Source organism: Excalfactoria chinensis, chromosome 5 (genome assembly GCF_039878825.1).
Source record: "Excalfactoria chinensis isolate bCotChi1 chromosome 5, bCotChi1.hap2, whole genome shotgun sequence".
NCBI classification, from domain to species: Eukaryota; Metazoa; Chordata; class Aves; order Galliformes; family Phasianidae; genus Excalfactoria; species Excalfactoria chinensis.
Window position 1 is genome coordinate 54660619 of NC_092829.1, and position 27637 is coordinate 54688255.

A 27637-nucleotide genomic window follows, 5' to 3' on the forward strand; every position below is an offset into this window, starting at 1 on the left:
CTGCCTCTTCACATCCCATTGCTCTGACCCCAGGTGGCAAAACTCACTATGGTTCCCCTTTACAACAGGTCCCAGGTGCAAGAGGCACTGCGTGAGAGGGCCCTGAGCCCTGCTCTGAGCCATGTCAGTGAAGCCCACCCTGGTTTGCTCAGCTCTTACCTCCTGGATGTCCTCCTTCACTCGGACATCCGACGGGTGCATCAGGGAACCCATCACCTTCACATTGCCATGGACCACGAGGGCTTCATCAGGGCGATCCGTGTTGATGCCCACCCGGCCATGGTGGAAAACAGTATCAGGGAGCTGAGCCCGCTGCCACAGCACATCGCTGTCGCTCTCAAACTGGCCAGGGTTGGAGGCCTGGGGAGAGGCAGAAGATGGAGATAAGCAGATGTACCCCGATGACACACACTGTGCCCTTGTTCTGCATATGGGAGCCAGGGATGGGGAAGATCTCAGCTGAAATAGAGGCAGACTGATACAGGTTGCTTGAGAAGCTGGAGGGGACTCCCAAGATTGGAAGCTCATGACACAGGACCATGGTGAGTGTGCCTTCTCTACAGCACGCAGCTCTAGGAACACCTGGAGGCTGAGCTGCAACAGCATCTGCCCTATAGCAGGGACAGCAGGGAGCTGACAGCAGAAGAGAGGCTGTGAAGGTGTTAGACAGAGCTTTGCAGCAGCACACAGGAAAGTGGCAGAGACACGGATACACTGCCAGCTCTGGGAACAAATCTCAGCCTGCTTTTGCAGTCTTGGCATTCATCTGCTGGACCCATCCAAGCCTCTTCCACCAGGAACCAAGGTTACCCCTGCTCTGCTCCTCTCCCTAAAGGAAAATCCTTGCTTCCTTGAGCTGTGTTATCTCAACCCTAAGAGCTCTTACAATTCCAGCTACAACACAAGGACAGATGGAGTCCATAAGTGACACAGCAGTTGTTCCTGGCTCCACGATGCCCCAGATCCCACCGTTCTGCAACCTGTTGGGATGGAGCAGCACAGGCTGCCTGCAATTGCCTTCAGTTCTGGGCACTCTGGAGGCTGCACAGTTCCTTATACATCAGTCCGCAGACTCTGAGGTCCTTCTCTTTGTATTTTACCTCCTACCTTCAGGCCACAGAGCTAAGCAGTCATTAAAAGAGCCCTGGAAGAGTCCAGGGATGATGCCTACCTCTTCCTGCCCGCTCTGCATTCCCATTTGAATGCTGCTGCACAAAGTGCAGCCACGGCAGGGCACTCAGTCTTTCTGCACCTGGAATTCTTGACCCTGCTGTGGAATCCTAACAATACCATTCCCTCACTCCCAGCAGCTCTACTGTAAGCACCAGTGCAAGGTCAGGACAAGGAGACACCTTCCCTGTCCTGCAACAAGTTCTTGCTGCTTCAACCAAGCAGATGTAGAAAGGATGGAGCGAGAACGCAGGCATGGACAGGGACAGCCATGTGCAAGGACAGCTGCAAGCAAGGCAGTGTGGGGGAAGGGAAGAAAGGGCTGGGAGGGGAAAGCACTGCAAAGCTAAAGAGGTGCATGAGAACTGCCCAGCTCATCCAGCAAAGGGCTGTGGGAAGAGAGGAGGACTTACTCGGACGATGATGCGCTCAGAGATGTGGGCTGCGAGCGTGTAGTTCTGGTTCTGTGCGTGTGCCTGCAGGGCAACCACGAGCATAAAATACCTGGCAAGAGGGGAGAGAGGTCAGGGTGCCATCCTGCACCACAAACTGCTGCATCTGCCTCAAGGACAGTGTACCGGGCTGTCACAGAGAGCTGCACACATCCCCTCTCCCCTGTCCACAACCCCTTCCTTGCAGAATGGGGGAGACCACAGTGGCCACAGCAGACATTTCCTTTCCTCCGTGAGAAAAAGATGGGCAGCGTAGGGCCTGTTGCTTCCCAAAGCAAGGGCTGGCACAGCCACAGGCCCTGAGTGCTCAGAACAGTTTGAAAAGGTATCCCTGCTCTTCACCTCTGGTCTGGATTGGGTTTTCCTTTCTTCCTCATGTTATTGGCCGTGGTCTCGCTGAAGTGCAGCCGCCCCACGGTGACCTTGGTGACCTGCTCTGGAGGCAGGTTGACCCTGGGGAAGAGAAAACAGAGGAGCAAGTGAGGATGCTTCTGGAGAGGAGGGTCCTTGAGGAACGGCCATCTCCTGTCCTGCTCCGGTACAGTAGGGCTATGAATTGGGCACAAAAGGGAGTGGGCAGCATAGAGGGAGGAAAACTGCTGTGGGCAGCAAAACTGGAGGGTGTGATACCCACAGCGATACCTTGAGCCTTCCCATGACCTCCCCCCTCCCCACCCACCCCTGCTATTGCTTATTCCCCAGCCCACACTCACGTGACAGGGTTGAAGGGCCGTTTGCTACGGTCAGACTGTGACTGCTCGATGTTGATGGACTGGTTCAAGGCCTCTAGCTGAAGAGAAAGATTTGGGGATGTGATGAAGACAGGAAAGCTGAGACCTTCCCCTTCCCACTGTCTGCCCAGCCCCTCCTACACAACCAATATGCAGTGCCTAACTTGGGTGCAGCCCTGGCCGAGGGTGAATGGATCTTCCCAAATGCCTCCAGAGTCAAACAGGAGTGAGAGGAAACCCTGGGGACATCCAGGGAGCAATTTAATCCATCTCAGAGTCCCATCTTAAGAGCTGAAGATCAAGTATGACCTTCATCATTCTCCTGCACACACCCCTAGGACTCAGCATATGAAAGATGTGGTGTTGCCTGATCTCAGCTCCCCTTCTCCCTGCTGCATTCACTTGGCTCCTGCTTGCCTTCACTCCGTGCAGCTTCAGGTAGAAGCACTCTAAGGGTTTCAGGCCCTCAGGGGTCTTCACATACTTGGGATCTCCAAGCATGCCGATGTAGACCGTGACCTGGAAGTGATTCTTCTTCTGGCACACAAAGGCATCATCGCCCACGGAGAAGTTGAACCCTTTGTCAGCATCCACACGGTAGGTGAGCATGGGGCTGTGGAAAAGGCAGCAGACATTAGGCCAGAGCCCCGAGCGCATCCTGAGAGGCCTAAGCTCCCAGAAACAGAGGCAGTGCAGGCTCTGTGGGGTATGGCATGTGGCAACACCGATCCTGGGGGGTCCCACATGTCCATTGGTTTTACCCATTACGTTCCTGATGTTGCCCACACGCCCAATTCCTGTGGAATCAGCAAGGTCTGTGTGGGAGGAGGGGGATGCTGCTGCCCGGCCAACACGCACCAGCTGGGGAGGTTTAATCTCCATCTCCTTAGTGGGCTGGTTGCCATGGGAATGAGGGAAATATGTGGCCTTTAAGCAAGTCCCCTTTTCTCTCACCACCAAAGAACTCAGACCTGGCGGATGGGCCCCTGGGATGCATCTCAGCCCATTGAGAATCTCCAGCAAAAGACCAAAATCCCATATTTTCCCTTCTATTTTTGTGCTTAAACAGTCAGAAAGCAAGAGGCAGCTCAGCCTGGCCTCTGATATCAGCCTTAAAATTCGCTGAGCACTTTTCTACAGCAGGGTTAATGTTGGAGGAGATATGGGAGCCCATTCCCAGTAACACTGGGATGCAATTCCTTATCTCCTGCATCTGAGGGACTGTGCAGTCCCTGAGCACAGGCCAGATGGTGGAAGCAGAGCACTATCCTAACCCAGAAGCATGAAAGGAATTCCCTTCCACCACTGCTCGCCTCCCAGCCTTAGCCATGAGGTCTCCATTTAGCTCCTCTGGCTCAGGGGCCAGGGCTTGATCTGGCCCTAGAACCCTCTGTGCTCACCCAAGGATGGAGGAGCCCTTTTCCCATCTGCTTTCACCCCTCCGTCACCTCAGCTGTTTCCACTTGAAGACAGGTTGGACTTGCAAGCCACATTTGCTTCCGAACCATTCTATGGTTAACATCACCCAAACCAATGGCTGCCAAACATATGCCAAAACAGTCAGGCTGTCAGGCTGAGTCTCGTTCCCTGAGCTCCCAAAGGACTCAGCCTGTGACCAACATCACCCCCCTGCATGGGCTGCACTGGAGGGCATCTCCACTGTCACACATCCTACCTTCCACCTTAAACCACAGGGAACCCAGCCAATAAGGGGACCTGGGTGTCTTTGCCTCCCCATCGCTGTGCTCAGAGGTTGGGGAAAGAAGGCAGGAACTGCTCCTGGGGTCAGGGACAACAGCAGCCAGTGGCTTGGGGGCAGCTAGAGCAAGGCTAGCTGTTCCCAGTGAGCATGAGGGCCAGAGGGCAAAGCATCGGGAAGAAAAGGTCTAGGGTCAAATGGATTATTTGGGGCAGAATGCCCAGCTGACAAAAGCAGATTAACGCGGGGCTCGGAAGGCCAGGATCAGAGGAGAGGAGGTTTCAGGGGTTACCAACTCCCCATGCTGGGATCCACGCTTATAGGAGTGGGGAGTGCCCACATCCTCTAAGGGAAAGGCAATGCAAGGAAAAATGTCTCTGATGAGGAGGAGATCTGTTGCAGAAAATGGGATTGTCAGAGGGAAGTTCTCATGCCATCAGCTGTTTTTTTCATGGAAGGAAAATCTACCTCTCTCCAATTCCAAATTCCCCATTATTTCTACCATTCTTAAGCCATCATGTCTGGAATGCCCCATAGCTGAGGGTCTGTTCGCTCAGTACTTTCATGCTTTGTTCTCCTCTCAGGCTTCCAGCACCATCTCAGCTCATCTTCACCAACACCTGAAATACATTCAGGACTGGACCACATCACGCTGCTCTCTGTCCCCTGTGGGATCTGCAGCTGTTGGTGCTGGCTGTAGGGTCGCTTACTCCAAACCAGGCTTCCAAAAGCTTGCTTGATGGGAAGAGACTGCAGAGCCAGCCTTCCCCTCAAACTGCCTTACCTCAAACCGTAAACACTTGGGGAGAGGGAGGAGGGAGCCTGCTGGCATTTATCAGAGCGCACTGTCAGGGAGATGGATTACTTCTGCTCCCGAGAGTAAATTAGTGAGCTGCCTGGTTCCAGGCCTCTTCGGCACCGCTGCTGGAAACCACCTAACCCTTTTGAAGGTTCAGCAAGTCTGAAACCACAAAACCAGTGCAAAAGGCCAAGGAGAAACATACAATCAATAAAACTAATCCGGAGTCTTAGGTCTCCTTCAACCGACACAGATTCCTCAGCCCACATAACCACAGCATGAGACATAAACCAAGCATGCTAAGGCACAGATTTCCAGGCACCTCCGCTCCAATCCATGAAGGAGCCCTTCTTTCCTCCCTCTGTACTCTCCTCAGTTTCCTTAACCCAATCTGCTTCTAAGAAAACTACAGTCTGCAATCCCACTATAACTACACCTGCAGGCCTGGAAAGCTCGGCTCCCTTTGCTCTTCTCCTGGCTGCAGCCCCTGGGCACAAGGAATCTGTTGCCATCCTACAGCAAGGTTCACTGGTACCAGGCACATCTCTCAGAAGGCAGAAATGCGACCCAGGAACTGCAGAATTTGCTGAGATGCTCCCTGTGCTGAGCCCAGCTCGACAGCTGAGAAGGAGCCCGGCTCTGAGAAACAGCCCAGACCAGCAGTAAATGAGAAATGGCTGAAGGGCATGGTGGGGTACGTCTGAGGAACAAAAAATCTGTTGGTACTGGTTACCAGTGCATTCACCAAGAGCAGCACCAGTAGGAAATGATGAAAGAAAAGGCTTCCTTGCATCTCTGAGACACAACAGAGGGAAGATCAAGCACTACGAAGCTGAGAAATCTGCCTCCATGGGGGCTGCGAGCACTTGCCTTGCTCCACGGCAATGCTGTGGGTTGGATGCAGGTTTTTTTTCACCTACCCACATATCCAGGTGGGGCCTACAGCTTTTGAGAGCTCAGCCTCCTACACAGGGCACACAGCTGCTCGTTGGGTGCAGCAGTCACTGCTGCAACGCTGGCAGGCTCTTGAATGGTGAGAAACCACACTGGGACACAAAACACAACACAAAAACACTGGGAAACACAACAGCTTCCTACGGGCTCGTGGCTCGGCCTCTCTCCTTAACATGCCTTTCTGGTCTCGTCTGGAGGGCAAGGGTAGGAAAAAATCAGGTGATTCAGATGATTCAGATTCCTGGGGCTGTGAACAGGTTGTGGGCACGTGGATCACAGGGGAGAAAATATGCTTCCCCTAGGGGTGGGAAACTATAACGGCACAAATGAAGTGCATGATGACTAAGACAGGCTGAGAAGGGCTGGCTCTTGCTTAACGATCCCAGAGGAAACTAATATGGAAGTACTCACAGATCCCAAAGAGACACTCATTGGTTGAGTACACCAAAAAGGAAGAAAGAGACTCCTACCTGCTAAAGCATCAAAAAATAAAGAGGAGAGAAAAAAAGAAGCCCTTATAGAGGAAAAGAAGAGAAAGTTGAGCTTGTGCAGTTCCTTCCAGCTCTATTCTGGTGCAGCGCTACACCAAGAGACCCATTCAAATGATCTTCTACTTAGAAAGAGATGTGGCCTCAGCTTGTACAACCCCTCCTAGAGCTACCTGACTGCTGAGCTGCCACGAAGAAGGAAAAGACCATTGAGGTTGTGTGCAGCAGAAAATGTAGCTGATCAATCCTTCACCTCTTCTTTGGGTGGGATCCAGCACCGCAACAAACCACACGTGGGTTCCTAAAATCGAGGTGAAACCATTTCAAAGGAATTTAGCCATTACGCAACCGGGCCGTGACCTAAATGCAGCAAAAGTAGGTTTGCTCAGGCTTCCACCCTAAATCCTAAAAGCAGGTATTAGCAAGTGACCCCGAGCACAGAGCTGAAGAAGGCGGTAGCGCAGGGCTGGGATTGCAGGAGTTAAAAGCTGCACTTTTAGCTGTGACTGCAGTGTAGTGTTAGTGTGCCTGTGCAATACCACGGTGTGCAACAAACCTCTGCCATGGGAGCTGTGGTGTGTTTCAGGTGAGAGACCATTTACCCAGCACGGGTAAACAGCGAGACGGAAGGCAAAGGAGGGCTCATTGTGTCAGAGAGAAAAACGAGGCCACGTACAGAGCTCTTTGGACCCTGCTGACTACAAAAGGCTCATTTGTGCTTCTGTCACGCAGGGAAACCCCTGCTGGCACTGATAGCGGATGAGAGGCCACTCTTGGGACCAGGAAGGTGGCTTTGTCAGGTGGAAAAAGCTCAGTGCTGTAGCTGCCCGGTGATGTCCAGGCCCTGGCTGAAAACCAAGCACTAAAGATGGGAAAACAGTTTGGCAAAGAGAGCTTGCTGGGAAGCTGCCAGGCCACGGCATGCTAAAGAAAAGATTCACACCACAGAGGAAACACAGTTGAAGCAGAGCACTGCAGAGGACTATGGAAACAGTCTGGTAAAACAGAAGCAAACACCTCCCCAGCTTAAACCCCTCCTGCTGCGGATGGGGAAACAGCCACAAATACGGCCTTTGCAAATGGCAGGGTGTCACCAAAGAAGTAGCCATGGGTCACGTCTCTGCAGGGCTCTCAGCCACATGTCCTTGTCCTACCCTGAGCACCATCTGGGCAAGCTACGAAGACAGCCATGGGTTATTTGGCATCACGAGCAGAGCAATCCATCTTCCACGTCCCCCAAGAGGACCCTACAAGCCTCTGGCTGTCCAGAAAGAGAAGGAAACAGGGCAGTCTGCTCAGTTTCTGGAAGCCTGCCTGCTGCCTGCCTGCTCTCAGTCACCTCTGAGGAATGTAGGGAGGATCCAGAGTGGGTTCCTCCTGAGCTCTCTTTCCTACAAAGCTTGTTCACACTCTGCCTCCACCCTCTACTCCAGCTTTCCTCTCTGCCTGCACTCCTGGCCTCTCCACCCCTCCTGGTTTTCCAGCCTTTCCCTCTTCCTTTCTCTCCTCCATCCACCAACCACTCCTCCTCCTCAGGCTCCTCTCTGCACTGCTCTCAAGACATGCTGAAGTGGCTCTGGATTATCCCCAGCCACTCCTGTTATGCATTGTCCTGGAAATCCTAACACACCTTTTAAAACCCTGCAGCTTTTGTAAGCCTGGCCAGGGGGAAAGCACACTGCACATCCAAATGGTGCTTAGGCAAGGCTGTATTTGCCAAAAGAACCCCCCGGTGGTAGCCCAAGGTCTGAGTGGCTGCTTCCAATGCTTCTGAACTGTTGGCTCCTGCAGAACCAGACCCAGGCAAGCAGAAGTCAGCAGGTGATAAAAGGCAAGGCAGGTCCAACACACTGGATCTCCTGAACCTCAATGGAAAGTCCACTGAATGAAAGGCTGGACGTGACTCTGGGTGAATTACTCACAGTTCTTTATAGTTGGCATCATAGAGAGTTGCCCACTTGTTTTGCTGATGCGGCTGCCACTTTATAGACTGGTAGTTGGGGTCTAGGTAGGAGCCATTCAAGCTGTCGTTATCCTGAATCAGGCCTGCAGAAGGAGAAAGATGTGTTTCAGTCACCCTGATGAGGCCCTGGCAAGTCCAGCCTAGTGAGTGTCAACCCTGTCCATGACAGGAGGTTGGAAACAGATCTTCTTTGAGCTCCCTTCATTCTATGATTCGATAATTCTATAGCACAGCATTCAGTTGGGTATGAGCACAAGGAAGCCAGTCACTTCCTGACAGCCAGGGCACAGCAGTGGCATGTGGTCTGGACCCTGCCCTGCTCCCCAGGCACTGCCAGGTTTGCATGCTGGGGAGGGATTAAAGGAATGAGAGGTTGAAAACCACATACCTGGAGAGAGAGGTCCCGGCTGGTGCCAAGGAGGTGTGGGAACTCTGTCGGGGTTAAGCTGGACAGACCCCATGCCTGGCTCCTGCTTTATCAGCCCATTGAGCATCTGTGCACTGAGGGTGTTGGGGGGTGACTCGGAGTGCTTCCTTTTCTTGGCAGGATGCACCGGGAGGCTGTGGGACAACAGGGAGGTGACAACCCTGCAACACCACCACCTTCTGCCCACCCACCAACTGCGAGTTCTGTGCCAGGTGTGCACTGAGTCACATCTCGGTTTCCCCTCTGTCCCCACCATCCAGCTTGGAGTGTCCACCCTGAGCCATCCCCACCTCAACACCTCCCCAGAGTCCCCCGAAACCCAAATCACATCAAATCCCAATGCCCAGTGGCCTTACTCTGCTCCGTGCTGCTGGAGAAGCTGGTGCAGCATCTGTGACTGCTGAGCGTGGTGGAGGTCAGCTGGTGCCATGCCCTGCCCCATGCCGTAGGGTGGCATCAGGGGCTCAGCCTTCATGTACAGGTCCCGCTGCAGGCCAGGGTAGTGCGGATGGGAAGGAGGGGGCACAGCCTGCAGGTGGGGCGGAGGAGGAGGCGGCGGCGGCGGCGGCGGGGGGTGCTCCAGGCGGGATGGGGGAATTACATGGCACATGTTCTCAGGGGTCATGGTCCGAAGGAGGTGAGGATCTTGAAGAAGAGAGAAAGAGGAAAGCCCGTGAGACCACCACGAGGTCAGCTCCAAACCCAGCCACAAGGAATTCCCAGTGAGCAGTCCTATGCCATCAGAACTGAGCTGCATCCAAAGAACCCAAACTCAAAGGGCACACGGGTTTCTCAGGACAACAGGGAAGATTACAACTAGTCCTGAAATTTCCTGAAGCTTAGGTACCCTGATGTTCTGTAGTGAATGTGTGGCTTTAAGGAATTCTGTTTGCTACCAACTCTGCAATTCCCTTCAAAGGGAAGAAGCATCAGGCACAAAGTTAGGATGAGAGGTGAGGGCTGTGCCAGAGGTGGGCCAAGCTGGGTATAAGGAAAAATGTCTTTGCAAAGAGTGGTGCTGCATTGGCAGAGCTGCCCAGGGAGGTGGCGGAGTCACTGTCCCCGGAGGCATTCAAGGAACACGGAGATGTGGCACTGAGGGACGCGGTCAGCGGGCACGGTGGGGACAGGCTGAGGGTTGGACTTGATGAGGTCTTTTCCAACCCTGATGATTTGATGACAACTCCTGCATCGCCAAAGAACTACACGGATCAAGAAAGAGCGATGGGATGACAGGTCCAACGGCGGCACCTGCCCAAAGCCTGCACCTGGAAATGCAGAGCCAGAAGGTGACTTTGACCTCCACATTTCAATAAACAAAAAGAAGCATTCAAATGACCCCACCTTCCTCCTCGTCTCTGCGGAACAGGGTACTAAAGAAATGCCATGCTTGGGATTGATTTGAATACGCTGCCATCAGAATAAATGCTGGTGGAGAGGCATGCAAATCCTCTCCAGCTGCTTAGGCTCCAGCTCAACACAAGCTCAATGCATGGCAATGCCAGTGCACAGTGGAGGGCTCCGGCTCAAAACAAAACACTTCTGGAATCTGGACTCACAAATATAGTCCAGAAACCAAACACACTGGTACAAAAGTTGATGCACAGGCAAGACTTGAACAAGCTCCTTTCAGATGGAGCAGGAAATCACAGAGTCACAGAATGGCTGGAGTTGGAAGAGACCTCAAGGATGAGTCAATGTTGGCACCATCTCAGCAGCTTATTTTTATGTTTTGTAGAAACCAATGGGCATGTGCCATATGCCACGTGGGTGGAAAGCAAAGACTGGAGTCTGGTGAATTGCAGTGACCCTCTACACCAGCTTCTCCATCCTCAGTGCATCCCAGAATAAACAGTGGGAACAGGAGAAACTTTCCACCTGGAACACGTTTCTCTGGCAAAATCACAACCTTCTAAAGTCCAAAGTGAATAAATGGAGTCGACAAATGAGGATCTGAATGCAAGCGTAAGTTTCCCAAGCACCCTTGGACAACGAGCACAGACAGACTCGGGGCTGCTTCGGGGCTTGCAGAGCAGCCCAACGCCCTGCCCTGCAGAGCACTGTAAGGAATGGGTTTTCTCAACATCTCCAGTGCATGTGCTGCACGCAGGGCCCTGCACAGCTCCCCGCTGCCTCCTCTCCTCCCCGGGCAGAGCGCTGGAAGCACATCGGAGCAGCTCTCCCCTCGGTGAGCAACTCGGCCTCTTTGTTATATTTAAGGAAGGGGCAGGAGGAATTCCAGGGATTTTTTTTTTTTAGCAAGATAAACAGAACTCTTGACCTCTTCCATCAAAAAAAAAAGAGTAAGTGCTGTTCCTGGTGAGGAATGGCTGGAGCTCAGGGAAGAGGGTGCTGCTGGCGAGGGGGGAGGGAGCCCAGCACAGCCTTCCCTCCTCACCAAGGAGTTTCTTCCAGCAAAGCACAGTGAAGGTCAGCACAACGCTGGGTGGCTTCCCAGCAGGGAGCCGGGGGGCTGGCAGTGACCGTGGGGTGGGACGGGCTCTCTCTCACCCTTTGCAGGGGGAGCCCCAGCTCAGAAGGGAGGGGAGGGCGTGGAAGGAACTTACTGCTGAACGGAAGGCTCATCTCGGTCTCCCCGAACAGGGTTCCATTTCAGGGACGTTCTCCTTGCCTTTGGCTCACACGGGGCGCAGGGCAGGACGGGGAGGCTCCAGGTGCCACATCCCACCCTCCCAGGGACGAGCCATGCTGCCGATCGCTCCCCGTGTGAGTGGGTTCACACCTCTCCTTCCCTCCTGTTCCCTCTCCTGCTCGCTCTCCCCCCCTTGCAAAGACCAGCAGGAGAACAATAGGCGAAAGTCCAGGGATATTTACTAACTGATAATCTCCCCACGTATTGCAGCCGCCTGTTTTCTCCCGTCTGATAAAGACTGCAGAGCCAACCACTTTCACGGAACAAAGAGGGGGAGGATGTCGGGTTTGGGGTTTTCCTTGTTGTATATATACTTTTCCCCCCTCCCTCCCTCTCCTTAAAGCACTTACCAGTCACCTGCTGAGGGGAGTAGGCTTCTGATCCAGAGTCAGGGGGAGAGTCGGGTAAAGTGCTGCAGAGAAAACAGAAGGGAAGGTCATTGTAAAGCAGCTTCCAGCAACGGAATCAACTGGTCTAGTTTGAGCAAAGCATGGTCCCACAAGATGCCCATCACCCTGTACCTCCAGTGACCATATGGGGACTGCACTGCTCTCACCATTCCCCACAGCCCACACTTTGGCAGCAGGAAGAGGTATTTTGCTGACCTGCCTATGAGGTTTCCCCATCAGCTCAGCAGCTGAACAGAAAGACATCCGAAGACCTTGTGCTTCACCATGGAGAAATGGGGGGGGTGGTTCTGGGGGAGCTGAAAGCACAACCTGGGAAGGCCACGGGCTGCACTCTGCTGTGTGACCTATGTGAACCTGAGCACCACCACAGCTGCCAGCTGTATCACTCTGCCTCTGCTCCAGTGGCACCAGGGGAAAGATTCGGTCCTAACTGCAAAATGCAACTGAATTGGGCACTCAGCTGCACGACCAGAGCTCGGGGATAGCAACCACAGAGAGGGTGTCACCTCTGCTTCCTCCCTTACTGGAAGCTGGGCTCTTCAGCCATTCCCAAAGCCCCTCCTTGGAAATCCATTGGAACCAACGCTTCTTTCTCTTTCTCCCAGCCCTTCCTCACCAGACATATCTTCAGGCCAGAGCAAATCTTCCACTGTTCTGGTGCACAAGAGAACGATTTTCTCATCTCAGATTCTGGTTCTTCTCTAGTAATATCTTGCAGGAGAATAAATGCATGGAAAGAGTCGAGGCTCTGCTGACAGCTAGACCAAGCCGCAGTCACTGCAAGCAGGGGTGGGCAGGGAGGTGGTGGCTCTAGGGAAAGGACCTGCAATGTGCTCTACCACTGTGCCACTACCACCGGCAGTGGGATATCCAGGGAGGGAGGTATCTTGTCTGCCCGCTTGTATCTGCTGCCTTGGTAAACACCACCACGTTCCAGCAGCACAGCACTCCGCAAAGCCTGCTCCTGCTATAACAAAGCAACCAGGGACAATTCAGGGCCAACAGGAGCAGAAAGATGGGTGCTGTGTAGGGAGGTCATGCAGGCACACCCAGCCCACGGACAGGGCCTGTGGGCGTGTGACACTGAGACTGCTTCTCCAGGAGAAGTTTACTGCCGTGGGATGAGTCCTTCTGGGATGTCAAAGAAACGCTGCCAACAAAGCTGACCTAGTTCATTTCACCCAACCAAGGCCTCCATCTCCAGCAGCAAGCACTTGCTATGAACCCTGCTTCCACTATATGCAGTGAGCACCAGGTCCCAGTGGAGTCCATTCACAAAGCCACATCCCAGACCAAGGATCCACCATGGACAAAGCAGCACATATTCCCAGACAGATGCCTCAGTCGCCTCCATGACAGCCCCAAATGATGACACGAGCTACAGCAGTTCTCGATGTCTCCATGGTAGACTTGTTGTCCTCCTGCAAGTCAAGATGACGAAGCCAGCAGACGGGTAATCAGACCTGGTTTATGACTGGAGGATTGCTATGATTCCATCCACGACTTCTCACATCCTGGAGAATGCCAGAGGCATGCAGAAGAAAGGGATGTCACAACAGGGTACCCCACTCCGCTTTTGGACATGGCTTCCCTAAGACACGCAGTTCAACTACAACTCCCTAGTCTGGGAATAAAATAAGGGCAGATTTGATGTAGGTTGTCACATTCTGGAAGATCTTTTCCAGTTCATCCAAGTCATTCATTTCAAAGTCATCCCAGCGGAGCTACATTACAGACCCAATTATTCCTCCTGCAAGCTGGTGAATTGTGGGCACGGGAGGCACCGCGCCGTACTTGCTGGCGACACTAGAGGGCACAAAGCAGAGGGAGAAAAGCCAGAGAGGGCTTTGTAGAGATGAGCAGCAGTTCTGGGGTCCTCCTGGCCTCCACGTCCCGTACATCCATCATCCGCTGCAGAAGGCACACAGCTGGGCCGTGCTGTCTGTGTGGTGCTCCCTGCCAAGGCCGCCATGTTGCTGCGCCCTCCCAGCCCACCGGCGCCGTTCCCTCCTTCATTCCTCCTCCCAGCTGGCCAGTTGAGTCCATCAACAACACTAAGACACGATTATCAACTTCCCCTTCACTGGAGCTGCATCCAGATCCAGTTACAACGGGGTGTAACTCCATCTCAGACACCATCTCTTTCTTCTCTTCAGTATCTAAAACATCAGGCCAAGAGAAATGTGTGTATTTTTGCCCAGCTTAGCTAACATCTTCCCCTGGGATTGCCAAGGGGACACCCTGGAAAGTAAGTTGTGTCTCATCCATACTTATTCTGCATCTCTTCCTTCTTGGAAAGGATGATGCTACGTCCCATCACACACCTGGAGATGTGCATCTGTCACCTGTCTCCCCGTATGCACACGGGATGCCACTGCTCCTCTCCAACTCAGTACACACAAACAAGACCAAAACTGAACACAAAACTCGTGGCAAAGCATCTCCCTGTGAAGCCAGGGCTTAACACAGCTGGCGGTTAAGGCACTATGGGACAAGCCACCTCTACCCTCCAGGCCCCACCAGCCCGGAGGACTGCCTGTCTCACCTCGTGCCCTTGTCCTGCCACCCCAGCCCCACTTACCCAGGTGCGTAGGAGGCCTTGGGCTCCGATTTGATTGGAGGGACCATGTTGTTTAGGCAGTGGCCACCGAGGTAGCCTTTGGGCACTGCCATGCCATTGTTGTTATTGCAGTTGAGGTGAGCACCATAGCTGGGTCCGCAAGGGTTGGCCAGGAGAGGACCATGACGGATCGGGATCTGGCTGCCCGGAGGAGGAAGGTGGAGGGAACCACTGGAAGCAGGGTTGTTCACATGGCCAGCACTGCCGACGGAACTGGGAAGAGGCGCGTTGATGGTGGCTGAGCTGGTGGGCTGGGGGTGTGCACAGCCAGATGAAGCAGGGATGTCAGGGAAACAGCTGAGAGAGAGAAGGTGATAACCTCAGCTGCGAGACAGGTAGGCGGCACTTTCCACCCCCTACCCAGCCCTTCAGCGACGGGGATGGAGCTGCTAAGGTGCTCTGGGACACCCAGAGGAGGAGTGAAACAGCCAGCATTGTGGTGGCACCAGCAGGAGTGCACAGGTTGGTCACTTGGATCAGTGGGAATGATGCGACCCCAAAGGGTGAAAAATCCACCTGTAGGGATGGAAAGGCCAGAAGTGCCCAGGAAACCAACCTCCTATAGAGGAGGGCTCTAGGAGGGACAGTGGTGCAATCCAGGGCACAGTGATGTCAAGATTCCTCGCATTGCAGAGCTTCTCCACAGAAAAACACAGCAAGTGCTGTTCCTGCTGTGGAGCAAGGGAACCACTTACATATCTGGTGAGTCCTCCTTGCTGATGTACTCCTCCAGGATGCTGGTGTCGATGTTAGATGGCTCCAGAGCTCCATTAATGTCGTGGCCTGTGAGGGGAGAGGAGGCGGAAGCGAGAGCCGTGAGATCGACATGAAAGGCAAAGGCGCCGTAGAGCAGAAGCACCGCCAAAGACCTTTGCAGAGCCAAAACCAATATGAGAAGACCAGCAGATCCTGCCGTTTGAGAAGGACCACTGGTCCATAGAACATCTGTATCCCAGTGCAAAACCAGACAGCGCCGAAGCCGGGCAAGCGGCGGGTTTCCCTCTGCCTTCTCGAGGCCTCCTCCTCCCCTCTCCTGCCCTGGGGAAGCTGGGTTGGGTTTTGTTGACAGAAAGTGCTTTCTTTATCTGTCTCTCTCAAGTGGGAGTCTGCAGCTCTCTGGGGTCGCTGCCAGCCCTCGGTGCCAAAGACCCTGCCAAGAAAGTGGAAGAGGAGGCCCGGCCCCGATAAGGAAGAAGGCCCTTCCCAAGAGGCCCAAAGCTCATGGGCCGGCCCTCACCCCCCACAGGCCGTGTGCTAGGGAAAGGTCAACCAATGAACCGCAAAAAAACCCCATACGGGGGGTTCTGGCCCATACCCGGCCAATGGCAGCACTCTCCTCTGCAAATCCCTTTCATAGTAAGACAAGCAAATTGGCAGAAATAAATCCAGCCAGGAATTCTGCCAAGCAGACGGGGTATGTACAGGGGAATCTCTCCCTTGGTAACGAGGGGGGAACGATCCTGGGGATGTGCTCATAGGAGGACATACAGCCCGTGGGGTACTGTGGGCAGGAGGAGGTGACACTGTTCCCTGTAAACCCTGTGGCTCATAACCCTTCACAATCAAGGCACCTCTTCTGCACTCTCTCCATCACCTCACTGCTGGCCAACAAGACCGAGCCAACAAACCAGACGAGGCAACCACTGGCCACAAAAGCTATTGGAAGACACGTCTTCATCCCGAGTTCTGGGCTGGAGAGCTACGCTTCCAAAAGAGTGGTGCTGCTTTGGCAGAGCTGCCCAGGGGGTGGTGGAGTCACTGTCCCCAGAGGTGCTCACTGAATGGGGAGATGCGGCACCAAGGGACGTGGTCAGTGGGCACGGTGAGGCAGGCTGGTTAATGGGCATGGTGAGGTAGGTTGGAGTTGGACTTCGAGCTCTTCTCAATGTCAACTGATTCTGTGATTCCAAGAAAACAAAAAAGGCACTTGACTAATTTTGCTGTCTTTCCACAAGCTATTGAGCGTGCCCAGGAATAAGCCTCCTTATAAGACTCCAATAGCTTTCCCTCCCATCTCCAAACCCTAGCAGCTTCTCCACAGTGGAAGGGGAGCCCAGGACCTACCCAGAAAGGACAAAAAGCCCTCCAATAACAGCAGCACTGCTGGGCTCTCCTGTTTTTCTGCTGCCTTCTCTTAAAAGTCACCTTCGGGAGTGCTCAGCGGAGACCCAGGTGTGGGGTGTGATAAGAAATGTGATGCAAGAGCTGCGTCAGCTGTGCTGCCACAATAATGGCAAGGCTGGGTCCAGCTGCACACGCGCAATGGGAAAGGGCTGCCCGCTGAAAAGGAAGGGCTGTCCTCGACTTGAGGACGTGGGGACAGGGAACGTCCCACTGCCCATGGCTCCCATGCATACCCGGTTCTTACAGAAAGCCAGCTTAGGTGATTAATTAAAAGTTAATGCTTGTCCACTGAGTCACGAGCTCCTATCAACACTAATAACGTTCCCTCCCCTTCCGACGTAGGATTAGGAGGGAGCAGGAAGCCACCCTGGGCAGCTCAACACCCACACGGCACTGGAGTTTTTGTCACCTGTCTCCTCTCTCCAGTGTTCTCTCAGCCCCAGGCATCACGCCGACCTCCCTGGAGGGGCTCCTTGTGTCAAACAACCTTCCATTACACCCCTTCTTCAGCTGGTGCTGCCACAAAAGAGCTCCCAAACCTGCCAGCCCTGCCTTACCCTGAGCCCCCTCCTCACAACAGCACCGAGGAGGCCCTGAAGGCAAACTCTGCCACGAGAAGCAGATGCTAAACCCACAGCACCCTCCTCATGAGCAGCTCAGAGGCCCCGTATGTGCGAGAATGTCAGGAATCCCAATGTTTGGACTTGTTTTCTCTGCCTTCCCCAAACCTCCAAACACGACCGCCATCCAAGCGGAGCTGCTTGCTGCCTTGCTCCGACGGCGCGGGGCTGCTGGCACAGCTCTCCTGCTGATATCAATCCCTGTCCTCTTTCCAGGTGCTCCACCACAGCCCATTTCCCATTGAAGATGGGCACTGAAAGAGTTAAAGGCGTCTGGCCCCTGCAAGTCATCATATTTACAGGTCTAAGAGATTAAACCCAGAATTTACCTCGGGTGATAGGCTGATAAGTTTATGGTATTTCTATTTATAACAGTACCTCCCCCCCAATTCTTGCTCTGTTGCCTGTCTTCTAATCACCTATAATCCTGCCTGGGTCACCTGGGGGTGGGAGGAAGGGAGAAAGAAGAGGAACTTCATCCTGGGATCCACTAACAAGAACCAGATGTGGGAACCCGGAGACGACGAGGTCAACCACCTCCACAGGCTGGGGAACACAAGCGGGGAAGAAGAAGGGATGTGGTTGTGCCAAGCCATGCATGGTTGCATGGTGCATCCCCATAGCTATGCACCAGAGGCTGAATTTTTGTGCTTGGTTTCAGAGACCCATTTTGTGGGGTGCTGGTTTGAATGACAGATGAAGCACTCTGCTGCAAAAGCAAGACTGCAGTGGAGCTGAACAAAGAGCCACAGTGGGTATCATGGTAGTGGTGGCATCCCTCTGCCAGCTTGGCCCTACCTGGTCCCCAGTCCAAGAGCTCCAGGCAAGGAACCTGTGACGGTGCTGGAAGCCTCCCCTGCTCCTCCTGAGCACCCTGCTGACAAAGCCACCGCCAAGCAGGCAGGATGTGGTAGAAGCCTCCAGGAGCCACACAGCGAGGTGGCACCCATAGGTTGCACAACTGGCAGCCCCACTGCCACATCGGCACATTCCCGGGGCCCCGTGGGCTCCGCGTCCCTTTCGGCTTCCTCCTGTGTTTATCCTTCTGCCCTGGAGGATTGGCTGCTGTCTGGGCTGCGAACACGAGGAATCCAGGCCACAGCACGCTAACCAAACACCATCTAAGCTCAGGAGCTGCGGGTTTGGGATCGCTGCTCCCCAGCTGGGAACGGCAGCCTCCCATGCCTCGGGATGGGATGCAGTGAGGGTGAGAGGACACGGCAGTCCTATGGCTGCTCAGAGCCCTGGGGACAGCAGGATGCTTAAGGCACGCAGTCCCAACCCTGTGGGTGCAAATGGGGAACACATCCCCTCTGGTAGGGGGCAATGTGACCCCGCAGCCCCCGCCTCCCCTCAGATCCTCAGCCCAGCATTCCTCCTTAATTAACGCTCTTTATTACCTGACGGTAACGATAACCAGTCCCTCCTGGCAGAAGTGGCTCCTGTAACCCGAGTGGGACGCCAAGACAGACCTCTCCTCCATCTCCCCCTGAGTGCTTTTGGGACCACCCCAGAGCGAAGCTCCGCCTCGAGCTGTGGGGTGAGCCCCTCCGTTGATCCTCTTCAGCTCCTCAGGGCAGCCTGCTGGGGTCTGCATGGGCTGACAAAGGGAGAAACCAGGGGTGCCAACCCAGCAGCTCCCTAACTTCAGGATCCAACGCTGATGGAGCTGACCTACACGGGGTTACTCCCTCCTGCATGCTCTCAGCAAGCGGTTTCAGGTGCGTGAAGATCCCTTTCTGCTCACACACACAGCTCATATCTCTCACCACCACAAAGGCAGGACTGCTGCACAGTCAATGCAGTGATATGGCCATCTCACTTCCAAGGACATCACCCATCCTCTTGAAGCCACGGAGCAGTTCTTGCATCCCCACTGGTACAGAAGAGGTGGGGTTTAACCAAGACACCAGATCCTGGTACTGCAGGATAAGCTGCAGTGGCCAGAAGGTCCTTGGAGCAACAACTGGGCTCAACCAACAGCAAAACACGCCAGTGCCATTCATGACACACTGCAACCAAACCACTGCCATCCTTCAGCCCAACACCCAGAGTCAGCAGCATCCCCACACCTCCATCCTCCTCCCCAACTCCTCCCAAACCACCCCAACCCCTCTGTTCTCCTTCTGGCCTGTCCACCTTCCCTTCTCTCCCTCTCCCAACCCAACCCACGTGTCCCCAGCTCCTGTCTCCCCTCGTCCCTTTCTCCCCAAGCCATTTCTCCCCCAGAGCCCTGGGTCCCTTCCGGCTGCCCACCCTGGTCTCGGCCTCTCCTCCACCCTTGCCAGCTGTGAACATCGGCGTGGATAGAGCCATTGTCCTTTGGGCATCGGGGCCGAGGAGGAGGGGGGGAAGGTGTGAGAGGGGACACAGTGGAGCGTTTGTGCGTGTCCCCGCTGCCGTCAATGCCCTGCTTGTCCATTCATGCACTAAGATGGCAGAAACAGCAGCACCCACACAAGCGTCGCCATTTGGTGGGGTCCAAGGTGCCCGCCCAGGGGGGCACATTGCCCTGTTTGTTTGGGGAACGGCAGAGCCACAAGATAATGCCTGTATCTCCCTGCCTGGACTGAGGGTGGCGGTGGGGATGGCAGGAGTGGAGAAGGTCTCTCTGTGAGCCCAGTGTCTGGGAAAAAGACAGCAGGGAGAGGCTTCCACTGAGCACCCCAGGGTGACCACAGCAACACTGTCCCTGCTGTAGGACCACCAGTGCTGGGGGCTTGTGGCTCCCACAGAGGCTGCAGGGCCACCGTGCACACGTGGGGCTCGGAGATGCGTGCCAGCCTCGTGCAAAGCAATCCTTAGGCATGAGGCTGAACGACCAGACAGCAACAGAACACAAACCTACAGGCAGCCAAGCAGCGCCTGGAACACAACGTCCAGATCGGGCATCTTGTTCCTCCCTTCTCCTTGGGAGGCAACAAGGTCTCTCCTGTCCAGCCTGGACAGCCTCCAGAAGAGTCCAAGCACACGAAGGCTGAGCTATTTATCTGGATGGGATGTTTTCCAGGGCCTGGGGAGAACCATCACTATTTCTGAGCACCCAATATCAATCTCTTGCAAACGGGAGTGTCGGGCCATCGATGCTTGGCATTGGTTCAGGGTTGGCTCATGAGCTGATGCGTCCTGCTTTGAGTTCTCTTTATAGTAGTGAAGGGTATGGAGATGCATAATAAAACCTGCTGTTTGCTCATTCTGACCAGCCGTGAGCTGTCTCCTGCACTGGAACATTGCTCCTGCACCAGGGATTTAGCAAACAGTTCCCAGACAATACAGATCAGATACCGAACGTGCTGCTTGGATCCCGTCCCCCCTGCAGGCTGGCTATGCTCTGGGTCTCACGTCAGAGCAGCCAAGAAGGAACAGCTTTAAACAAAAAGAGGGGAGATATAGGAGGAAATTCTTTACCCAGAGACTGATGAGGCCCTGGTGCAGGCTACCCAGAGAAACTGTGGGTGCCTCATCTCTGAAGATGCCCAAAGCCAGGCTGGATGGTGTCCTGGGAAGCCTCAGCTAGTGGAGAACAACCAGCCCATGGCAGGGATTCTGGTTGGGGGGGCTTCAAGGTCCCTTCCAACCCAACCACTGTGTGGTTCTGTGATCTTTAAGGACCCTTCCAACCCAACCACTGTGTGGTTCCGTGATCTTTAAGGACCCTTTCTAACCCAACCATTCGATGATTGTATGGCTTCCTGACACTTTGTCTTGAGGTAGCAGTGCAACTACAGAGGATCAGAGCGTTTGACTCCTTTGAATCACACAGAATAATGTATTTCTGTGGGAGATGGATTTCATGCCATCAACCTGACGATACCTGCCTCCTGTGACCACCCAGTGCATTTCCTTTAACACTGAACGACCTGATTAGAAACTCCTTCCCTTGTTTCCTCATCCCTGCCGTAGCTCACCAGCCCTCCCAAGGAAGCACCGTTGGCTGCATTCACCCGAAGCAACTCCAACAACCACACGCTGTCTGGGGATGGGGAGCTGGCTTCATTCCTCTGCCTCCACCAGCTGCCGAGGGAGCACTGCTGTCCAAGGTGCCACTGCCTCCACCCCAGGGCTTCCACACCTATGGAAAGCCCACAGCCACCTCCACCAGGTACCCATCCATACGGTACCCTCTCCCAGAGCTCCATCACCTACTTATTTGTGCCTTGGATGAGTTGAGGAAAGCTCCTGCTCTGGTGTTCCCCATTCCGCAGGTCCTCATGTTGCTGCGTCTCGTGTCCCTTCAGCCCCACCACAGCAACAATGAAAGAAGGTTTGAAACACCACCTTTCTCCCCTATGTTTTCCACACGAGAAAACTCACCCCTGTCCAGCTCTCCGTGCCAGCACCCCTTCCAAATGCTGAGCCGAAACAGGAGGGAAGGCAGATGGACAGACCCTCCCTGTGCCCACCCAGAGCTCCTCACTGACCTCAGGGTTTGATCCGGATGGGACCTCAACATGGAAGGGGCTGCTTCTGTCCTCCTGCAGAGCTGAGCATTGATCAGATTATCAGCAAGCAGCCGACTGTGCCATGGCTTGATGGCCCTTATAGGGCCCTCCTGAAGCTTTTGCTTTGCTTTAAGCAGGTGTTTCATTTCCAATAAAGTCAAAGCTGTGCTTTTTAGTGCTTTATTGTATCAATGTCCATAACCGTTACTTGTCATAACAGAAGAGATAAGCCAAGATCGGGCTGGCTGATAAACCGTTTGGTTTCCTGTTGGTTTGGACTTCCAGCAGATAGCTGTAATCTGCACAACGGACTCGAAGTCATAAATGAAAGCTGTCTATTAATAAGAGTCATCCGGCACACATTCTGAGTTGCTTTCCTTACCCACTCACAGAAATCGGAGACACCAACATCTAGATCATGGCACGTGAGTCGTGAGAGCAGTGGAAGATGACTTGACAGAGTAGTGGGGAAGGAGAAAGAGTGGGAAGAAAGGAAAGGTGAACGCAGGCTAAGTCTGGAGAGGCTATAGAAACACAACCGACTGGCATCAAAGCAGACAAAGTTCAGCAAGATAAGGAGAAGGAAGAGGGTGTACCCATGAACCCTGATGTGGGAGCCAACGGGTAGCCAAGTGTGGTGCCCAAAGCGATCTGGACTCTAAGAGCACCCCTATTCCCTCCTCTGGGCTCTGCACCTCCCCTGTATCTGGCAGCCTCATCTCCCCCTGCCCACAGCTCCGGGGTCAGCCTGGAAAACTCCAGAAGGTCACGCTTTGGGTTCTCTCTACTTCTGAAGGATGCTGCCCTATGAGTTGGAGCCTGGAAGAGGCGACCAGCCAGCTCCATCCCAAAAGCCACCAGCCCTTTCCTGTCTGTGCCTCCAGCTGCTCCCCCATCCTCAGGCGACACACACACTGGTTAATCATTCCTCAGGCACCTTTAGCTTACCGGGGTTCTTATCAGAGAGCACAAAGTCCAAGTCCCAACCAGCAGCACGGCTGCAGGGAGACAAGGGGCTTCCCAACAGGCCTTGCTGCCGCAGTGCCAGGCAGGGATGCACTGCAGGGACCAGCCTCATACACCCGTGTGTGCCTGGGGGCAATGCCCAGCTCCTTGCAGCACTCACCGTGCATGCTTTGCTCAGTGGAGACTTTCACCACTCGGCACATACTGGAGAGCTCTGTTCTTCCAACGGAGTATTTCCAGGTGACAAACCCTGCTTTACTTCCTTACCTTGCAAGAAGCTTTGATTCCTATGAAGAAGCCAAAGCATCCCTTGGCTCTGCTACCCAAAACCATGGATAGGCAGTTGGGAGCTTTTGGAGAAGCTGGCGGTGCAGGCTGTGGACAAAAGCTTTATCCTCTGGGCTCCTCAGCCCCTTGGACCTCTCCAGAAGGCCCACGCATTGGTAAGTAATTCCCAAGCACAAGCCCAGCACCAAGTCCTGCTTTGCATCTCGGGGGGAATACAGTTCAACCTCCCGGCCAGGATCCACAGCCACAGACCCCACTCACATCAACAAGTCCACAAGGCCGCGTGACAACTCCCACCTTCACACCTGCTCTCCAGAAGACCCAAACCACTCACTGCTGCCTTCTTGCACCTTGTGTGTGCACCAGACACAGAAATGCCTCTACGAGGCTCCCAGCCTCGGCCAGCCTTTGGGATCGCTGTACCACATCCAGGTATGATGGGGTCAGCACCACAGTTGCCTGCCCTCACAGGAAGGGACACATCACACCGACAGCTGCACTTCTTCGGCCCAGCTGGACCTCCCATTCCATCCCAGCAGTGCACCCTCTGGGCCAGCATCTCTTTCCGATACCTGTTGCAGCAGCAGCCCTTTTGCAGTCCCTGTGCCAGCAGGGATCTCTGAGTCACCAGCAGCCCAGTCACACCGCAGCACCTTTCCCTGCCTCATGGCTGGTCCCTGTATGGGCATCGGCTCCCCAGACACCAACATCAACCTGAGCATGGGCAAAGTACCTCTTTCCGTCCCCGACACAGCCTCCATGGGTGCACGTGGCTCTGAATCACAAGCCACCCCTTATCAGATGTCCTTAAGAGATCCACCCTCCTACAAGTAGCTTACTCTGTCCCCACATCCCCCGTCCTTTTCCCATCCAGGAGAAAGAAGGTTTGGGGGAAGCTGAGGAATAGAGGGCAGGATGCAGAGAAGAACCAGCATGGTTACAAGGGCAAGGATGAGTGCTCTGGCTGAAGGCTTTCGGACCTCCTCCTACTACTCCTGGATGGAGCAAAGCCCTCTGCCAAGGAATGCTCCTCAGGGCTGAAAATGGGCTCAGAAAAAAGACAGAGAGGGCAGTGAGGAGGGGAAGCTGAGCTGCGGGAAGATGGAGAGGAACCTGGACTGTTACCTGCTCGGATCCAGTGCATCCTGAGCATGGTGAGAGCAGACGTCAAACCCCCGCTGCGTCCCTGCTCTCGCCCTCTGTCATTTTGCTGCCTGTCCAGCTTGCAGGGCTGCTGGTTGCCAGCTTTTCTGTTCCTCTGGGGAGGAGTGGGAGGGCCGGGGAGCACACAGCTGCTACACTCTGGGATTTGGGTCTGCGAGGGGATTACCAGGAGGGATGGTCATGTGTTTGTGCTGTACCAGGTTCCCCGGGACGACTCTGTCACGGGCTCACTCTGCTCAGCCCCACACAAAGCCTCTTTCCTTCCCTGCTGCGCCATCCCACCCCAAAGAGACGGTGACACCGCAAGGCCACCCCTGCCCCGAGCTGTGGCCCCACATGGAGCACCACAGCGATGCACTGCAAAGCCTGCTGCCAGGGATGCACTCAGAACACACTGGGCTGGGCAGGCAGAGGGTAGAACAGTCAAAGTGAAATCCATCTCCCCCAGAAAACGTTTTTCTGTACGCCTCAAAGGAAGCAGACACTCTGATCCTCTGTAGTTGTACTGCTACCTCAAGACCAAGCGTCAAAAAAATCCTACAATCATCGAACAGCTGGGTTGGAAAGGTCCTTAAAGACCATGGAAGCGCGGAACAGTTGGGTTGGAAGGATCCTTAAGGATCACAGAACCATGGAATGGTTGGGTTGGGAGGGTCCTTAAAGATCACACAATCATAGAACCATGGAATGGTTGGGTTGGAAGGGTCCTTAAAGATCACACAATCATAGAACCATGGAATGGTTGGGTTGGAAGGGTCCTTAAAGATCACACAATCATAGAACCATAGAATGGTTGGGTTGGAAGGGTCCTTAAAGATCACACAATCATAGAACCATGGAATGGTTGGGTTGGAAGGGTCCTTAAAGATCACACCATCATAGAACCATAGAATGGTTGGGTTGGAAGGGTCCTTAAAGATCACACCATCATAGAACCATAGAATGGTTGGGTTGGAAGGGTCCTTAAAGATCACACAATCATAGAACCATGGAATGGTTGGGTTGGAAGGGTCCTTAAAGATCACACAATCATAGAACCATGGCTGCTTGTCCCTCAGCAGCTTAGGCTGCCCAGGGCCCCATCCAGCCTGGATTTGGGCACCTCCAGGGATGGGGCATCCACAGCTTCTCTGGGCACCCTCTGCCAGAGCCTCGCTGCTCTCATAGTTAAGAATTTCCTCCTAAGCAGGAAAGCTGAGCAATGGCCCCCATCTCCTCCCACAGGGTGGCATTTCCTATTGACATATGGAAAGTGCTCCATAATATGCAATAAAACTCATCGAAAAAGACAGCCAGTACCACTGAGACCTGCCTGTGAGCCAAAACCCTTCACTAACACCAATGTGCTCGCTGCCTTGCTGACAAACACGGTGCTCCCCAACAGCTCGGAGGCTCCCATGACCCCAGCAGCAAGGCAGCGCCTGCACAGACACTTGGTCTCACACACCCTCAGTGAAGACTTGCATTTAACCCTATTTAACCAGCCACCACCTTTCCCAACCCCAACCCCTCCAAGCTTTCAGTGCTCCCCACTCTTTTGGGGGGTCCTTGCCCAATCCCCATGACCAAACCACTCCCTTCCCCTGCCCCTCCAGCCCGGCTCTGCGCATCCTTCCCACCATACATTCTTTAACAGCCTCTTATCTCATAAATTAGCTGGGAGAGAGAGGGATCCCGAATAGCTGAGCTCTGTCGTAACTCTTTCCCTTACGCGAGCGGTAGGCAGGGAGGAAGGTAAGGTTTCTAGCAGGATGCCAGCCAAGGGTCAGGAGCTTTCAACTCCCTCCTTTCCCTTTGATACAAAATACAAATGCTCCAGGCAAACACTCCCAATGCTTTGGAAGACCAAAGCGAGCTCCTTTAGCTCCGCTGCCAGAAGCCCCAGCGTCCCGCGCGCCCTCCTCCCAACCTCACCCCCCTCCATCCCAACCACGCTGCTCCCCACCGCTCTCTGCTTTCCCCCTGTGCTCCTCTTCCTCACAGCCTCCGCTCTTGCTGAGCAGGCTCAGAATGGTCAGAAACCATTAACCCTTCATTAACCCTTTGCAGAGCCCAGGGAAAACCCATCTCTGCTCTGCAACATCGAACATCTACAGACCCGTCACCCCCAGACGGGCTCCACTTTTGCACCAGAACCTCTCCTCTCCAACGCTGTGTTGTATAGATGGCATCTGCTGCTTAACAACAGCACCAAAGGGATGCAGGTGACCAAGAGAAACAAACGGGGCTCTGCAAAAAGCTCCGCTCAATGTTCTTCAAAGGAAGCAAAGAGGAGATGGAGAAACAGCCCTCAGCGCTGGCTTCCTTCACTCTGCTTTAACGTGGATGAAATGGTTTTAGGGCAAAAGGGAGATGGAGAAAGAGATGGAGAGTAATGAGGAAAGAAGGGAAAAGGAAGAACAGAGAGGAGGAAGAAGAAAGGAAGGAAGGAAGGAGGAAAGGGAAAGGAAAGGAAGGAAGGAATGGGAAGTAATGGAAGGAAGGAGGGAAGGGGAAAGGGAAAGGCAAGGGAAAGGAAGAGGAAAGGGAAAAGAAGAGGCAAGGGAAAGGAAGAGGCAAGGGAAAGGAAGAGGAAAGGGAAAGGAAGAGGAAAGGGAAAGGAAGAGGAAAGAGAAAGGAAGAGGAAAGGGAAAGGAAGAGGAAAGGGGAAGGAAGAGGAAAGGGAAAGGAAGAGGAAAGGGAAAGGAAGAGGAAAGGGAAAGGAAGAGGAAAGGGAACGGGAAGGAAGGCGGTCTCCCCGCCGCTCGCCGTACCTTCGAAGAAGCGCTGCAGAGCCTCCGTCTCGTCCACCACCTCCATAGCTGTGCCATGCACCGGGCTAACGGCCGAGCCCGCAGGGGGACGCACAGCCCCCGGGGCCGCTCCGCGCGGGGCCCAGAGCCGCTGCCGGCGCCGAGCGCGGCCGCCCGCTGCCCATCGGCCTCCGCCGACGGCTGCCCCGCTCCGCCCCCGCCCCGCCCTGCTCCGCACGGCGCCCCCTGCCGGCCGCGGAGGGCAGCGCAGCGGGGCGGCCCCGCTCCCTTACGGCGGCTCCGGTGTTCGCTGCGACCCGGCGGGCGGAGGAGGGTCGGGATGGGTCGGGTCGGGTCGGGTCGGGTCGGTGTCGTTTTGCGGGACGGCGGTGTTTTCTCGCCTTCCCCCCCTCCCGCCCCCTCATAACGGGACAGTATCTAAATGAAGTCACAGTGATCCGACCGCAGTTCACCAAAAGGCGAGCCCCTGCCAGCCCGAGACTGTGGGGCCATTCTGTGCGGGGCAGATAAAGCACACAATGAGGTTTTGTCCGGCCCCGCGCACCAATTCAGAAGGGCAGATTCTCTGATATATATAAATATATTTTTCTCTCTCGCACAGCTGTGCACTGACCAATTCTTCTCGGCAGAAGGGAGGGGGGCTGAGGTTTGGGGACAGTAATGGGTCTATTATTTCAGGGATGGAAAGAAAGAGCTCAACAGCCCTTTTTTTTTCTCCCCTCTGCCTCTTTCCCTTAAGACAATTGTTATTCTCTGCTGCCCCGCTGCCCTTGTTCCTCATCCCCCCCTCCCAACCCCCGGCTTTGGGTACAGGCTGCGTGGGAAGGAAGCAAAATGTTTGCTTTGTGGAAATCTGCATTCAGTGTGGAACCCGAGACCCACTGCAGGTGATAGAGCCCACGATTGAGGCTCCC

General features: G+C 54.4%; 1 protein-coding gene across 5 annotated transcripts in view; it reads right to left on the minus strand.

Moving 5' to 3' along the window:
• MYRF (myelin regulatory factor) overlaps positions 1 to 26902 on the minus strand; it is a 37895-nt gene extending 10993 nt beyond the window's left edge. For 4 of the 5 annotated variants that reach the window (XM_072337989.1, XM_072337987.1, XM_072337988.1 and 1 more), the window contains exons 1-12: positions 26724 to 26902; positions 15062 to 15149; positions 14328 to 14663; positions 11687 to 11748; positions 9040 to 9328; positions 8645 to 8817; positions 8216 to 8339; positions 2771 to 2966; positions 2336 to 2412; positions 1965 to 2075; positions 1584 to 1674; positions 160 to 360 (exon numbers count right to left, since the gene is read on the minus strand). In XM_072337989.1, coding sequence (XP_072194090.1) covers positions 160 to 360; positions 1584 to 1674; positions 1965 to 2075; positions 2336 to 2412; positions 2771 to 2966; positions 8216 to 8339; positions 8645 to 8817; positions 9040 to 9328; positions 11687 to 11748; positions 14328 to 14663; positions 15062 to 15149; positions 26724 to 26769 — 1794 coding nt within the window. In that variant the 5' untranslated portion in view covers positions 26770 to 26902. The remainder of the gene's footprint in view (positions 1 to 159; positions 361 to 1583; positions 1675 to 1964; positions 2076 to 2335; positions 2413 to 2770; positions 2967 to 8215; positions 8340 to 8644; positions 8818 to 9039; positions 9329 to 11686; positions 11749 to 14327; positions 14664 to 15061; positions 15150 to 26723) is intronic. The other variant, XM_072337990.1, reaches the window with a different exon arrangement.
• Positions 26903 to 27637: the final 735 nt, after the last annotated feature.